General features: G+C 44.9%; 1 protein-coding gene across 1 annotated transcript in view; it reads right to left on the bottom strand.

Annotated features, from left to right (window-relative positions):
- The window catches only part of adamts9 (ADAM metallopeptidase with thrombospondin type 1 motif, 9), a 46,332-nt gene extending 32,015 nt beyond the window's left edge, over window positions 1-14,317 (bottom strand). The window contains exons 1-16 of the mRNA XM_071915604.2: window positions 14,181-14,317; window positions 13,447-13,841; window positions 11,524-11,686; window positions 9,025-9,362; window positions 8,193-8,276; window positions 7,919-8,043; window positions 7,795-7,835; window positions 7,501-7,606; window positions 6,019-6,165; window positions 5,177-5,318; window positions 4,315-4,419; window positions 2,974-3,119; window positions 2,389-2,570; window positions 2,055-2,191; window positions 953-1,070; window positions 685-780 (exon numbers count right to left, since the gene is read on the bottom strand). Coding sequence (XP_071771705.2) covers window positions 685-780; window positions 953-1,070; window positions 2,055-2,191; window positions 2,389-2,570; window positions 2,974-3,119; window positions 4,315-4,419; window positions 5,177-5,318; window positions 6,019-6,165; window positions 7,501-7,606; window positions 7,795-7,835; window positions 7,919-8,043; window positions 8,193-8,276; window positions 9,025-9,362; window positions 11,524-11,686; window positions 13,447-13,841; window positions 14,181-14,277 — 2,422 coding nt within the window. The 5' untranslated portion in view covers window positions 14,278-14,317. The remainder of the gene's footprint in view (window positions 1-684; window positions 781-952; window positions 1,071-2,054; window positions 2,192-2,388; window positions 2,571-2,973; window positions 3,120-4,314; window positions 4,420-5,176; window positions 5,319-6,018; window positions 6,166-7,500; window positions 7,607-7,794; window positions 7,836-7,918; window positions 8,044-8,192; window positions 8,277-9,024; window positions 9,363-11,523; window positions 11,687-13,446; window positions 13,842-14,180) is intronic.
- Window positions 14,318-15,180: the final 863 nt, after the last annotated feature.

The raw sequence follows: 15,180 nt of genomic DNA, 5'->3' as shown, positions 1-15,180 counted from the left end.
ACAGTACAGACACACAAACACACACACTGAACCCAAAAAAACACACACCCACCCACACAGAGACACCAAAGCCCGTAAACTTACTGACCTCGATGGAATGGTACCCAGAGGCCTATCTGAGTTCTGGCTCATTAACGTGTTAGCATGTACAGTATGCCAACTCCCAAGGTTTACATGACATTTACACTGAGAGCCAAACACTATCATTCACACACAAACACACACAGGTCAAAGTGTACATGTTTTTACCAGAACATTCAAGGCATAAAAAGCTTCATAACTATTAATAGTATGCACAAAAATACAAAAATACTCCCAGGCACTCTTTAAACCAATTAAAATGCCTTTATTGTCATGGCATGGTCATATTAGACTTTAAAAACAAACTTCGACACGTTTCGGCATGAAGTTTGTTTTTAAAGTCTAATATGACCATGCCATGACAATAAAGCCATTTTAATTGGTTTAAAGAGAGTGCCTTGGAGTATTTTTGTATTTTTGTGTCTACATGTATCCCTATCCAAAGAGCACCTGAAGCTCCTACCCAAACAGTTTTTGATATTAACAGTATGGATGGAAATATAATGGAAATATTGACAGTAGTCTCCTTTAAACACCATACAAGAGAGAAAGACTTGCAGCACAAAGACAATAAGTACCGAAGTGTTGGATGTTGCATCTTACCGAGGTAGTTGTCATCCTCCGGTTTCCCTGAGTAGCTGTGTTGACGCACATCTATGTTTGTAGCACCACTGGGTATTCGCACCACTTCATTATAGCCTGCAAATGGCATGAACAATGTGTTTAGATGAATTAAACAAAATCCTGAGCGAGTAATGACATTTATGAATGTGTCGAAGCAACATATAACAGGAGGATCTAAAGAGCCGTTATCATTTACGTCCGCTGAATGGGGAGAGATAGGATAATGAAAAGAGAGGCTGTAGCTCACCGTAGCGGACGATGTTGAAGGTGCCTGCTACCGTTTTGCAGGAGGAGTTGTCGCCTCCGCACACGCCACACTTGTCCCGCCTGGCTTTAGAGTTCAATACATGGTCACAGCCAGCTTGCTGCTCAGCGGCGGGGTGGAAGTAGGAGAGGGAGGAAGAGGAGGAGAGTGTATGGGAGGTTTCAGGATTGCATGGAAGATAAGGGTGAGGAGTAGGGGAAGGATGTGTAGAAGGTAGATGAAAGTGCAGAGGCAGGCAGAGAAAATAGGCGTCAGACAGATTTTTCAAAACAACATGAAATGACATTCTTCACCTCACACTCCTAAACTCCAGTTGCTTGGCAGATGTTCGGTGACAAACATTGATACAGCTGTCACTTTCCTTTGTTCCACTACAGTGGAATTAAGATGGCATTCCTACTTCTAGTTCTATTTCTTGTGAAATACTGTTCCAGAAAGAAGGAATCAAACCCAGTGACCCTCAAAAATACTTACATAAGAGCTTATTAAGTTATGTCCATATCACTGACACACATCTGAAATAAATTTCCTTTATAAAACCGCACTTGAAATGGCAATGCTCTGTGTGTAATTGGATGTAGAGAAAGACATTTTCAATGTTCTAAGGAGGATGAAGAGCTTAGCTTCAGTGCAACAGGATGGATCAAATGCACTCGCCAAGGGCAAGGAGGCAAGTCGCTGAGCCAAAATCTGACCAAACACAGTGTGTGGGGCAGAGTGTGGGGCAGTGTGTGTGTGGAGGGCCTCTTCCAAGTGTAGCCCACTGCTTTTTTTCCATTACGTTGGCTGATATTTCAGTACACAAGCATCCACAGTAAAAATCTATTTGTCACAGGGATGAGGCGTATCGACACTGGTTTGGCAAAGGGTTGGTACCTCTTTGTAAAAGAGATTTTGTGTAAGCATGTAGAAATGACTGCAGCCACTCCACACAATCACTGCGCACCGGCGGTCGCTACTACCACCTATGAATGAAGTTATCTTTACATATACAGTTTGCACATGGTTGTGGCTCATGGTGGATGTTCTGAAGTGTAAGCATGTAGCTGAGCTTCCTGAGGTTGACATAAGGTTGCAGCCTCACCCTGCACAGGCCCTGGACACAGATGTCGTTGGTGTCCGGTCCGCACGGCGTGCCATCGATGACCCTGTCCCTGAGCTGATAGTAGGCCGTGCTGCCTGCCACCCTACAGAACAGCTTACACCTATCCTTCATCAGGACTGATGGAGGAGAAGAGATAGGTAGATAGATAGAAGGGGGAAAAGAGTTGATTGGTTAACTGGTTTATCTTTGTTATTGACTTGACTGAGATGTGAAAAGGGATGATATTGTGTGCACTGTTGTGTTTTACCGCTACACACGAAAGCAGTAAGCAGGACGCCTATAAGGGCTGTAAAAGGACAAGAATGACTCTCACTTCCGCTGTACTTGGGCACCCAGCGCACGTTTGGAGGTAGACCGTTGATGTTGAAGTGCCTGCCGTCGAAGGAAGCGCATTGCTCCTCCCTGAAGTCCTTCTTCTGCTTGGAGCAGGGCTCAGAGTTACAGGAACGAAACTTCATCCTGCGACCCACACAGTACATTCCCCCATTCCTGGGCCTGCGGGCGAGATTGGATAAGTCATCTATCTAATATAATATCAGTAATCTGTCAGTAGTCAGTAATCAGTAAGGAGTAATCTATCTATCTATCTATCTATCTATCTATCTATCTATCTATCTGTCTATCTATCTATCTATCTATCTATCTACCTATCTATCTATCTATCTATCTACAGTGTAAATCTACAGTGTAATAACACTGACATTGGAAGTCAGCGCGCCCCTGCGCTTCCCCTCTGTCAGCCCGTTAAACCAGGATGAAAGCCTGCCTTGGTGAGCGCTAGCTATGGAAAGAATTCTCTTAAGGAGGCTTGATCTATGGTACATTGACTTTAGGCAGCCAGGACGGAGACAAGGTCCACCAGGCGTGCATGACTACAAAGAGGAGAGGGACTGCTCACACGGGTCGGTTGCACTCGCGCACGGCGATCTTGATGCCCCCGCCGCACGTCCGCGAGCAGGTACCAAAAGGACTCCAAACGCCCCACGCCCCCTCCACAGGTGTGGCGTCGTGCTCTTTGGCTATACACAGGCCGTGCTTGCAGTGCTGCAACGGGACAGAGAAGTGCATACATAGAGAGAGAGGGAAAGGGGGAGAAAGAGGGCGAATGGGAGCAGGCGGAGAGATTGAAGTCAGGGGGTGAAAGAAAGATGGAAAAGAGCGAGACAAGAGAGAGAGAGAAAGAGAGAGAGAGGAAGAGAGAGAGTGAGCACATGAAATCCTAGCCGTGGAATTGGCAACACATCTATCTGCTCTCCCTTCACATTCTGCTTTGATGCTAATCTGGGAGAAATTATACAGTGAAGCGAATGGAAAAAGAGGAACCAAAAAAAGACATTTCACTGCTGTGTCTGTCTGGACGGAAGACAAAAAAACGTCACGCACATGGTCAATAAATATATCTCAGCTCATAACAGGAGGATAATCTTACCCTGTTCAACAAACAGACTACAGCTTAAGTGTTTAGTGTGGTGGGCTCCAGTTTAGAATGGGATGGGGGGCTGGTGTAAACAGGACAGGGGTTCAACATGTGTGTGTGTGTGTGTGTGTGTGTGCGTCTTTGGACTTCTGGAGCTGGCCCATGCTTCTTTCATGTCCCCTCAGTCTTAGTGGCAGGAAGCAAGGGGTTAGCGAGAGACGTCCTAATTAAAAGCTACACTAAGCCAGTCACCGAGAGGGAAATCTCCACCATTCACAACTTCACTCCTCCTACCTAAGCTTATTACAGCCTCATAATCATACATAGCCTTAAAGCAAAACAAATCCACCTCTCCGTGAGGCCAAAATATGGAAATGGATTTTGGACACAACCTTCTCACATGCCACTCATGTTCAATTACCAACAGCTTACACTACTGTCATTGTTGGCAAGTGTTTGGAAAGTTGTTTTCTTATGTCATTTTGCGTTTTGTATTAAAACGCCTGTGAACAATTTCATGGTTATGAGTCATTGGAAAAGCTGTAACATCAAAAAAAAGGAAATGTGGTAAGGATTGTCAGCACCATATGAGTATTAAACCATAATGTAATAGCTAGCTGTGGATGAAATTGCGGTGTGCCCTCAGGGAAGACACTGCCACTTTCCATTCTTTTTCCCAAACGTTTGCTCCGATAATCATCAGTTCATTTCCCCCCTTCTTGCTAATCACCTATACGTCTCTTTCTCCTTTACATTTTCTGCTCGATTCTCCTTTATCTTTCTCTCTCTAGCCATGTGTCTTAATTTCCACGTGTCACTTACCTTTCCAGGGGAGCAGTCAGTGCCGTCTGCCCACGGCATGTGCTGGGTCCTGCAGCCCCGCTGGGCCCCCTCTGGACTGGTGCACCACAGCCTGCGACACTGGGTCTGGGGAACACACACACACACACACACACACACACTGAGTTAACCTTGAGACCCCATAAAAGATTGTGCTAAAAAGTGAAAAATATCAGAACAAGACAGAACACATAAATGTCATGCATAATAATCTCACAGTTGACAAGTTTTCAACTACATATAGACTCTTATTGGGAGACATCCAGCTTATCACACCTTATCAAACATTATGCCAGAAGGTGACTCCACTGGTATGTAATTGCTTTATCAAGCATCAAACTAGAAGAGTATTTCTCAGCCAGTGGCTCGCATGACTTTTCTGACTGCAATGAAGACATGAGCCAATAAAAAATATCCCACCATGCTCAAACTAACCTTTTCTGTCATTTCAGGGCTATTTTCTATCTTTCATGTGAGCTTACTGACATTTCAATACCATGAACAGAAAAGGATCATTAAGTAGCATGTAAAGGAGGTGTTTCCAGGCCTATGAATATGATTTCACCGTTCCTCAGTTTCATTTAGTGTTTTAAGGCCAGAAATCATACATCACCAGATATAGAATGGCTCACGTTTTCTCAACTGATTTTGTCATTGTCATTTTTCTCATAAAGAACAACGGATATCTTTGGTTACAATGGGACACTTCGAAGGCGTGTTTGGGTCCTGAGGCAAAGCCAGTTGAGAAGCGCTGCAGCAGACAGTGATAACACAAGAGGCTTCCGTCATGAGAAACCAACGTGCACAACATGACCGTTTAGACTCACACACCGTCCTCACTTACCATATAAGGGCACACCTGTGTCCCCGGCCCGAATATCAATTCGCACTGTTTATTGACATTGTATATCCGTCCGGGCAGCTGCTGCGAGAGACTGTATGGCCTAGAAGCGGGCTCGTCGAGCAAGCACTCACCATATCCTGTGCTATTAAGAAATAAAAATAAAATGACTTAAAGAAAAAAGGGAAAAACAAGAGACACAAACAAACAGAAAACACACTCAGTACAGCCGGAGAGGTCATTTTTTCCTGTACATATATAGAACCCCTACTGTACACACAGACTTGCTTTTATGCAGACTTCTAACTATATTCAATCAACTGTGTAGTAAGTGGGGATGAACTGTTTGGGTGTTTTGGAGAGAGGACTGGCTCTTGAACCCCATTTACTCTTCCCTATGAATTCCCTGGTCTTTGTCAGTCAGTAGAAGAGCCTTGGGAGAGGAGAGACCAGAGGCTGCGACTGGCCTGAGAAATGCTGTCAGAGAGTCTATTTGTGTTTGGTTACTTAAAAGTTGGCTGTGGCTCCCGAAAAGGAAAAAAAAAAAAGACTGTGCATGGGCTGCACTCTCCCCCTCGTCCATGTTCCTGTGTGTTTGTGGCAAAAAGTCTTGTGAAATTTCTACACTATAGTACTGTCAATACTGTATCTCCCAAGTGCATTCAATCAGAACTTTGGATAAACAATTGTTAATTCAATCAATCAATCAGTGAATCAATCAATTCAAATTTAAAACTGTTTTCACAATACCTGACTACTTGACATATCATATTTGATTTCATACTGTTATCTGCATAATCCCCATGCATGTTTGGAACAACGGTGAGGAAAAGAGTGCGACATACTCGAGGAACTCGGTGATGTACTTCCTGCTACACTTGGACCACATCCAAGGATTGGTGTTGTAGTTCAGCGTGGGAGCCATTACGTGTTGCTGGATCTTAACTCCGTCCTCTTTGCACTTGTTACTGTCATCATGGGGCATGTTGAACCTGGCAGAGAGAAGATGGAAAAACACATGTTCAGATATGATGAACGGCCACACCAAACCACGGTTACAGAATCCTTCTCAGACTATCACGCAAACTATTACATTAATAGAGACTAGAGAGAGTTTGGATAGTTGCCAGATACTTCTTTCTGTAAGTAACTTTATTGGAGATAAAGATTATGTGCCACAGATGTACAGCTCTGTAAGACCACTGTTGGGCTGAGATAAATACGAACACAGCCAGTAGTAATGGTGACAAGGGGCTCTACACTGTCTCTGGCCGGGCCTTTAAAGTTTTAATGTTATTGTTTCTCAAACCAACCATGACATAGACTCTAATGGAAAAAAGAACTTCATTTGTGTTTTCATGTGTTTCATTTGCTCAAGCACATGTTTTAAATTTAAACATTGGTTCTATATTACCTGTGGTCAGTGCATTATTGGCTTGGGGAAAACCATTCATGGTTGTATTTGAAAATAATACAGTAATTTTTTATAGCCTGCCTGTGGGGTATGTGGAAAGAAACCAGCACAATATTAAGTTATATGAATAATGGCCATTGGACATAACACAGGAATAATTTGATTTGAGCTGAACGACTGCAAGGGAAACATTTAAGGCTTGGCTGGCTGAGCAAATACGGCCCTGGGGGTTGCTGTCGGACAGGTACAGCACAACGCTGCCCAGTGCCTTCCCTCTGTGCTACTCGGCACCCCACCTGACAGGTACCGTACAGCACCGAGCTCCGTGGCTAAGCAATGTTGTCACCACTTGATGCGGATAAAAGTGGAATTCAACAATCCCACCTTTTGTACGGTGGTTAGAAGGAGCATTTGTAAGAGATGATGAGGGCTGTTAAGGTCCGTAACAGTCTCCAGCGTAGCAGGCTAACCCCAGCTCCAGCCGACTCAGGACTTTGGACAATGCAGAAATTGCAAGAGAGGGGCAATGGCCACCAACCCTGGGGCTGGAAATCTAGTCCTTACAATGGGTTTTTTGCTTAAGTCCTGAGAAACCAAGTCCTTGGACTCAAATGTTCTTTTGTGGTCTCTTTTCTGTCCTCTCTTTCAAAAGGTAACGGAGATGACGATTAAGAGATGTAATCAGAAACAGAAAAAAGCACGACAAAACATTGGGAAAACAATAAGAAATGAACGGATGTTGAGTGTTAAAGAAAACTGAAATCATAAAAAAGCCCTGAACACCCCCTTGTCATGGATGGGTGGTCCTAGAAGACTTTAGACACTCTCTAACTGAAGCCAGTACTTTCACCAGCTAGAATTGATTACCATGCTTAGGGTAAACACTCAATAAATGGGAACATGCAGTGCTTACACATGGCCAAGTTCATGGGCGATGGTGAATGCAGTGCTGAGTCCATTGTCCTCACTGATACTGCAGCTCCTGTATGGATCACACACCGTCCCCAACTCTGCAAGTCCTGAATAACAAAAGGGTCATTTTAATATTCATAGTCATCATCATCATCATCATCATCATCATCATCATCATCATCATCATCTCCATCGCCCATTGTCATTGTTAGCATCACTGCTATCATCATCATATAATTCATATAACCCTTGATGGTGGTAAGTCTATCTTCCCATTTTAGAAAGATCCACTTACCTAAAGTGTCACACTTATCCCTTGCTCTGCAGATGTCCTGCCTGTGGTGAAGACATAGATAATGAGTCATTGTCTTATTCTAATTATGGCAGTGACAGTAATAACGATCATATTTTCCTTGTACCTGGTGATGAGGATGGCAGTGTCGTGGTGGGAGTGGTGGTTGTCATCCAGGATGTTCTGGCTCTGCTGCCAGATGCAGAAGTTCTTTAAAGTGGTCTGTGCATTGAAGGAAATGTTTGGGCCGTCCTGAGAGAGAGAAAGAGAGAGACAGCGAGGAACAGAGTGAGAGTGAGAGAGAGAAAGAGAATGAATGATTGAATGAACGAACAAACAAATGTGATATTTTCATTCTAAAATGCGAACACTGGAGATTAAAACCAATGCAGTAATCTTACCAGCTCGTTGTTTATGATGACTAACTTTACAATCACAATGTTAATCAGATTGCCAATGCTGGGGTCCTTGTAGATGGAAGACACCTGAATGAAGGAAACAAAGCATGAATTCAGACCTATGAATGAGAACATTGCTCATCAAGATCAGCAGCACTGTTAGTGTCAGGATCAAAATGGTACATTATTTTGAGTGCAACACAAACTTTGTGGGCAACATAGCAACTTAGAGAACCAATTTAAATGTGACACAGTATATTCAGTGGGAACTCTGTATCTTGGACAACCATCCTGCAGTTTTAAGCAAGTAGCAGGGAATTTGGCTGATTGGAGAGAGACGCTGATAATGGCCTGAGCCCCTGTGGAGAAGGCAGACTTTGCCAGGACCAGAATATAGGTCATCTCAGCCTCCCCCCTGGGCTGTCGGCCCCAGACGCCTGCGGAAGCCAGCATTTGAAGTGGCCAGGAGTATGCGGCCTATGTGACATACCTGAGCTTATTTTTTAACATTCATCAAAGCTGTCAGACAGGCTCTACCTCAAGCTGCCCTCTCTTCCCCCCTGGCCGTTTGAAAGTGGTGTTTACCCCTGCCCTAGGCTGCCCTTTTCCCTCCCACGGCCCTCCTCTAAAGGCCGGCCGACTGACTTGCAGCATGAGCAGCGCAGCAGAACACACACATACATTTAGTACACAAATACACACACATACAGCTACAGCCTGTCCACAAATGTGTCCACAGACACACAAACACACTAGCGTCTCCCAGCCAAGCGCCTCCCCCAGCCAAGCAATTTCTGCTAGCAGCTGCGAGGCCATTTAACTGAGCAGAACTTACAATGGACATTAACGTTAGTATGTAGTGCTGGAGGTTGCTGCCGTGATGCTCCACCATTTTGCTGTCGGCCACCAGCATGACTTCAACGAAGCGCGGGTAGGAGAGGAAGCGCTTTGATCTCCTGTGAGGTCCTGAGTCACCGCTGCTATCATTTGATGGTCTAGCGCTAGCGCTGCCGCTCTCTGGTCTGGTCAAGGCGCCGCTGGCCAGCCCGGCGCTCAGTGTCTCCAAGTCATTGAACATGCCACCGCTGACCACGCGGGCCGGGCTGGACGCGGTGCTCACCCCCGCCGCCGGCCGCCTCTTCAGCTTGTGCCTCTTATGCCTGTGTTTGTGTCCTGGGGAGAAACAGAGAGGAGCCAGAGGGAATTGAGCGTGTATAAATATTCAAAGATGGATGGATTATGGATGATGCATTTAGTCAGCAAAGCAGACAGGGTATGACTCAATGGTTGCCGTGAGTATGTGTTTAAAATTAAGCCACCGTTGTGGCTTATGACTTAAAAGGTTGCTGTGGAGATGCATGAGGTGAGTCTGGAAGTGTATATTGTTAAAATATGTTGCTCTCTCCCTTTTGTTTATTGTTGCTGAAATAGTGGGCTGACAAATGAATACTGCCTGGAGTCTTTTTTCTCTCTCCCTCTCTCTCTCAGAAGAGGGAAGAGGGCAGGGCAAAGAGTTCACGCTAGGTAAACCTGGCACCCAGCCATAAAAAAAATGGAGCAAAAGCTGCACACACCAAAAGAAGGCGGCGAGCCAAGGACTGGGCAGCAGTTTAAGAACTACTCAACATTGGTTGGAATGTGAAAAGGTCTGATTTCAATCATGGCATGGCAACCAAATTCTGCTGAGTGCCACTCTTTTTTGTTTTCTCAGCACGTGCAGATCACCTCGTCTGGACCACCTGCAATGCAACACCATTTATACAACAGTGACTCGGACTGCAGCACAAAAGTGGATCTGGTTGCAATGCCCGTGATTCACGACTCTAATCAAAAAGACACTACTTTCCATCACTTCAAAACCTAAAAGGCAACACAGGAACAAAGGGGCTTTGTACAAGGCTGACTCATGCTTCATAATCATCTGTTAGGCCAAAAATGCCTCTTAATCAAATATATGGGGTCATATCAGGCCATGATATCAGAAACACACACACACACAAACACATACTGTATATGTATATACAATGCAACACAGAAACACATATATGTACACACAATACAGAGGACATCCACACAATAAACACACACACGCACACACTGAAAAAACAAGCATCTGCAGAAACATATCCAGCAGAGAAAGAAAATATAATCCAGATTTATTTTCTTAGTTGTGATCACTTAAATGCTCGAGGTCGGCATCACTTTGCTTCTATACAGTTTACGCTGAGTCTTCACGGCAGCGGGTCCATCCGACTTTCTTATCAAAGAAGCAGAGGAAGTACAAGAGTCAACAGGAAGCTGAGGCAGTCAACTGAGATGGGATGATACAAGAGTGAACTTCCAAATGACTTTTCCTGTGTGAGAGCTGGAAAGCTTCCTCACTGTACCGTGGCTGTGGGCGCTGCGCTGTGCAGGCTTTAACATGATGTGAGGACTCAGATCACTGGCACTATACATTCTGCTTAGTTCTGCCATTACAATTCTGCATGTAGCAGAGGGTTGTGGAACAATTCCCCAAAATAAACTGCATGAGATGGAGAATTTCGTGTTTAAATAGCCTAAATTGTACGCTATTATTTCTATTACGCTATTAGACTCTTTTTTCATATCAATTTTCCACTTTTCTATGATTTTAAAGATTCAGGCGCTGCCAAGCTAATTTCCCCCTCTTATCTCTGCTGTTCAATATCCATTCATAACTGCCAAGCTCAACAGTTCTGTTCCTTTTAATCAGATAGAACATATGACAATCACGGTGATAGCTCAGTTACTATTGCATAATGGGTTCCTGTTGCGATTCATGCTGGGGACATCAGGGATGATGCTGGGGAAGATACAACGATTACGCCGCTTACGCCTGTGGGAACTCATTGAAAAGCCGGATAACCCGCCTTCATCGCAACATATGGACACACAGACACAGAACACACACCCACTCACACGCATGCGCATGCACTTACACACACGCACACGTACAAGCACATGCAGTCACCTACACACACACAGGTTTGTTTACACACATATAGCCCCTGGGAGTTCCGTGGTCATTGGTGTGAGTAGCGGCAGTGTGCTGGGCAGCCAGAAGGAGGACACTGGGTGAAAGTTTACTGGAGCAGATATTACAGTCAGCTGACTGGCCGGGCTAACTCAGTAGTGACGTCTGAATCAACATTGTGTGTGTATGGCTGCTTGTGTGTGTGTGTTTTGGTCTGTGCACGTGTGTATGCAGGCATTTGCATGGCTGTCTGTGTGTCTGTGTGTGCATATTTGTGAGGACCCAGCCTGCGTACATTGCATGCATGTGTGCCATAGCTGATCATATCATACACGATACCTGAAGTGTCACAAGCAGAGTCCTCCCCGGATGCCTGTTTCTTGGGCGCACTCTTCCTGTATACAATATGAGGTTTTGTGTGTTCTTCTTCATAGTGTTCTCCTTGGTAGCTGTGTAGTGGCTCCACAAAATACTCCCCTTCTGGAGACCTGAAAGTGCCAAGCTGGATACAAGAAAAATGCATAGGAATTAGTGTTTTTTTTTTTTTAAATAAAATAAACGTACCAACACTCGGCTTCCTTGCTATCCACTGGATAAAAATGAGCCATGCCAGGACCCCCCGTGCTTTCACACAATTAGATGGTGAAATATGTGAATTTGCATGCATATCAGAATGGCCCCAGAACAAGAGGAAAACTGAGAATAATGGGACCTATGATGCCTATCAGAAGAACAATAAGACTGCATGTTATTGCTTTCTTGGCAAGCCTGATGGAAGCCTGGTTGCATTTCACGTGGCACAGGTCAAATATATAGCAGACGAGGAAAGTGCCAAGCTAAGCAAATGTGGAAAAGGTGCTCCCTTTTGATCTATAGGCTGAGTTGAATTGGCTGGGCTGTATATTGGAAAACCTCATGGCAGCCCTGAAAGCTGAGACTAGTTTCATACAATCATGTTTGGCACAAGTCATATTTATAGATAATCCCCTATAATAAAGTATGACAAAAATGACCATTAGGAAGACATTCACTTCTGCTGATTGTGCAAAATTTAGCAGCAGGGTGGCCTGGTGGTTAGAAAGACCGTCCTTCAAGCAGAGGGCACAGGCTGAAGCTCCCTGCTGAAGTGTCTTTGAATCCCTACCAGCTTCAGGGTGCTGTTCTGTGGCTCACCCTGACCTCTGACCTCTCTGTAGAGTTGGCAAGCCAGAAGAGAATTTCCCTACAGGCATCAATAAAGTGTCACATTATTTTAGGACATACAGTAATAAAATATAATAGTGGTCACCAAAAGTATTGCCTATCTTGTAATAAATGTGCCCTTAGAGGTCTTGAACAGATGATTGATGTGTCATTAATGTCAGTTCAACTCCCTAAAGGTCCCTAAAGCTTCCATGTGGTTGATATGATTTGTCATTTGAGAAGAAATTGACCTCTGCTGATATTCACATGGGTCACCTCGCTGCCGTTACCATGTATAACCCGGGAGTGCACTTTTGCTCCACTCCAAAACTCATGCTTCAGCACGCCTGGGACCGGATAATTCGTGATGACGTCAGCACCACCCGTACTCCCGCTGCACGGGCGTGCGTAAAGACGTCACCGACTACCGGGACAGAGAGAGAGAGCAGACCGTTCATTAAACTTGGGAGCACCGCAGCTGGACAGGACAGTTTATCACTGCAGAGTTATCATAGCAGAGATCTCCTAAACCTACGGAAGCGCCGTTTGTCACCACAGGATTCTGATGCAAAAAATATCGCTATTAACAAGTAATATAGCCTCATATGCAGTCTCAAAATCTGAGATTATTCTACTTGTTTCCAAAGCAGTTTACTTGTTTCCAAGTGTCTTTAAGAAAATTACTGAAACAAGTTGATTTGCATTGGAAACAAGTGCAAAGACCCCCCACGCCCCCACTTGTTTTTTTTGTTTTTGTTTTGTTTTCTGTTTTGGTATTTTTTTTTAAGAAAAATAAGTTTTAAGACATAGTCTAATACTACATTGTATGACTTGTTGAGGTGAGTATGTTTGCAGTGTAGCAACAAAACAAAAATAAGCAGGCGGCGCGCAAAGTTGGAAAGGCTTTGCGCAAAGGTTCAAAATTCCAATTTTCCAAGGTAAGAGTGAGACAGACTTTCGAGCAACCGCTTGGTGTAAGCAGTAATGTGGCCGCTAAAGACCTGTGGTGGAAAATGAAAACACGAGCCGATCGTAAAGCCATCACATGCATGTGGAGGCTAACGGTGCGTAAAAACTCACCAGTCCGGAGCACAAACTGATGACCGCGGCGTGTTCTGCTTGAGCATTCACATGTCCTTTATAGAAGCAGTGCTTTAACTCCGTGTCCTCCTCCTCCACCTCCCCATCTGGTGAAAAATCCGTTATGTTACCTCCTCTGGGTACTCCAAGTATTGTCACAGTGTAGAGAGGTGCGATAAACCCCGAATCCAGCGTGAGGTTGAGGTGATAGTTCTGTCCGAAAGCAGATATCCTGTAGTGGATATTTGGCGAGGCCCATTGATCCGTGATATTGCCGGCGCTCTCGTCCAAACTTCGTCTTTTCCTCTTGAAGTGCACAGTGGTAGGAAACTTGTCACCAGCTTCATTCACTCGCACCGGTGTTACAATCTCATAAGCGCCGATCTCCTCTTTTACTGGGGAATAAAAGCACAACAATCACAACACAATTAAGGATTAAGCGGGGTTTCAATAGCATATGTATAATCACTGTAAATGCATTCAACGACAGATTATAATTTAGACATCTATGTGTTTGAGGAAGGCGGGTGGACTTGAATAATTAGTTGACTTTGCTGCACGGCAAGGAAATAAAAAAAATCATTCAATAAACTTTAGGTGTCCAGAAAGCAGTGCAAGTCATGTGCTTAGCTGATCCTGGAAAAAAAATCCATTCATTCTGTACCCTCCCCGTTAGAAAGTAACGCACCACTGTGGAAAAAAAATGCGGAGGTTGGCAGAGCGGCATACTTTACCTTTGCTTGAATTCAAGAGCAATCTCCCCGTAGATGCGACTACATTCAAGAAATCAGGGAATAGTAGGAACCCCAAGCCCCAGAAGAGCACATGCATGATTGTCCACGTTCAGAGGAGAGCGGCAGCCTGTATTCCTGTAATACTGTATTCCTCCGGTCACTCCGGGCTTTCCGCCTCCGGTCCGCCTGCCACATCCAATTTTATTATCCGCGACTCTTGAGTGGATGGTCTCTGGCCGGTGAAGTACACTGCTGGGACGTGAGCGCTTCGCGGATTCCCTGGCGAACATGCATACTGCAGAGGGGTGGGCTGCTCAAACAGTCAACTGCGGTGGGCTCCACTGCAAGGCTCTGGACCAGCTCTCTCCAACAGCAAGGGGCGGGCTCAACCAAGCAAGGTACATTGGTGCTACAGCCAAGCCACTCCCGTTCCATACTGTAGTGACAGGGGTGGCAAAAAAAACTTAATTCTGTATGCTAACTTTGTCAGTAATTGGACTGTGCAGAGGGATTGTTGTATAGCCTACATGCCTGGATTAACAACAGTGCATGCGGGGCCCGTACTGTGGGGCCCCTCAGTCCACCGAGGGCCCGAAAGCCCTGGGTTCATGGAGTAGATACATTAGTGTAAATAAGTGTAAATTTGCACTTTCGTACAAATTAGTAGCTATACTATCCCAGCTATCTCAAATAGATTTATATTGAGCAGGTTTTGGTATGGTTTGTGTAACCTGTCTGATGGGGTGAGCACTCGACTGGGTGGATACTAGACGGGGCAGTTGCACACGGTACAGAGCAGAATGGTGACCATGGCAGTGAGGTGGGGCCCATAGAAAATGCTTGCCCCGGGGCCACTAGCGAGATAATCTGGGCACGGCTGTAGACTTGGAAGTTCATGGGATCACAGAGTTGCAAAATGCAAGCCGACAAGCAACTTAGCCATATAGTGATTTGAGGTCTTCAGTAGGCGCTGGTGAAGGCATTGTTTAGGGATAATGGT

This window comes from Centroberyx gerrardi, chromosome 5 (assembly GCF_048128805.1).
Source record: "Centroberyx gerrardi isolate f3 chromosome 5, fCenGer3.hap1.cur.20231027, whole genome shotgun sequence".
Taxonomy (NCBI): Eukaryota; Metazoa; Chordata; class Actinopteri; order Beryciformes; family Berycidae; genus Centroberyx; species Centroberyx gerrardi.
The sequence above is the reverse complement of the archived record's forward strand: the minus strand, read 5'-3'. Positions and strand labels throughout refer to the sequence as shown.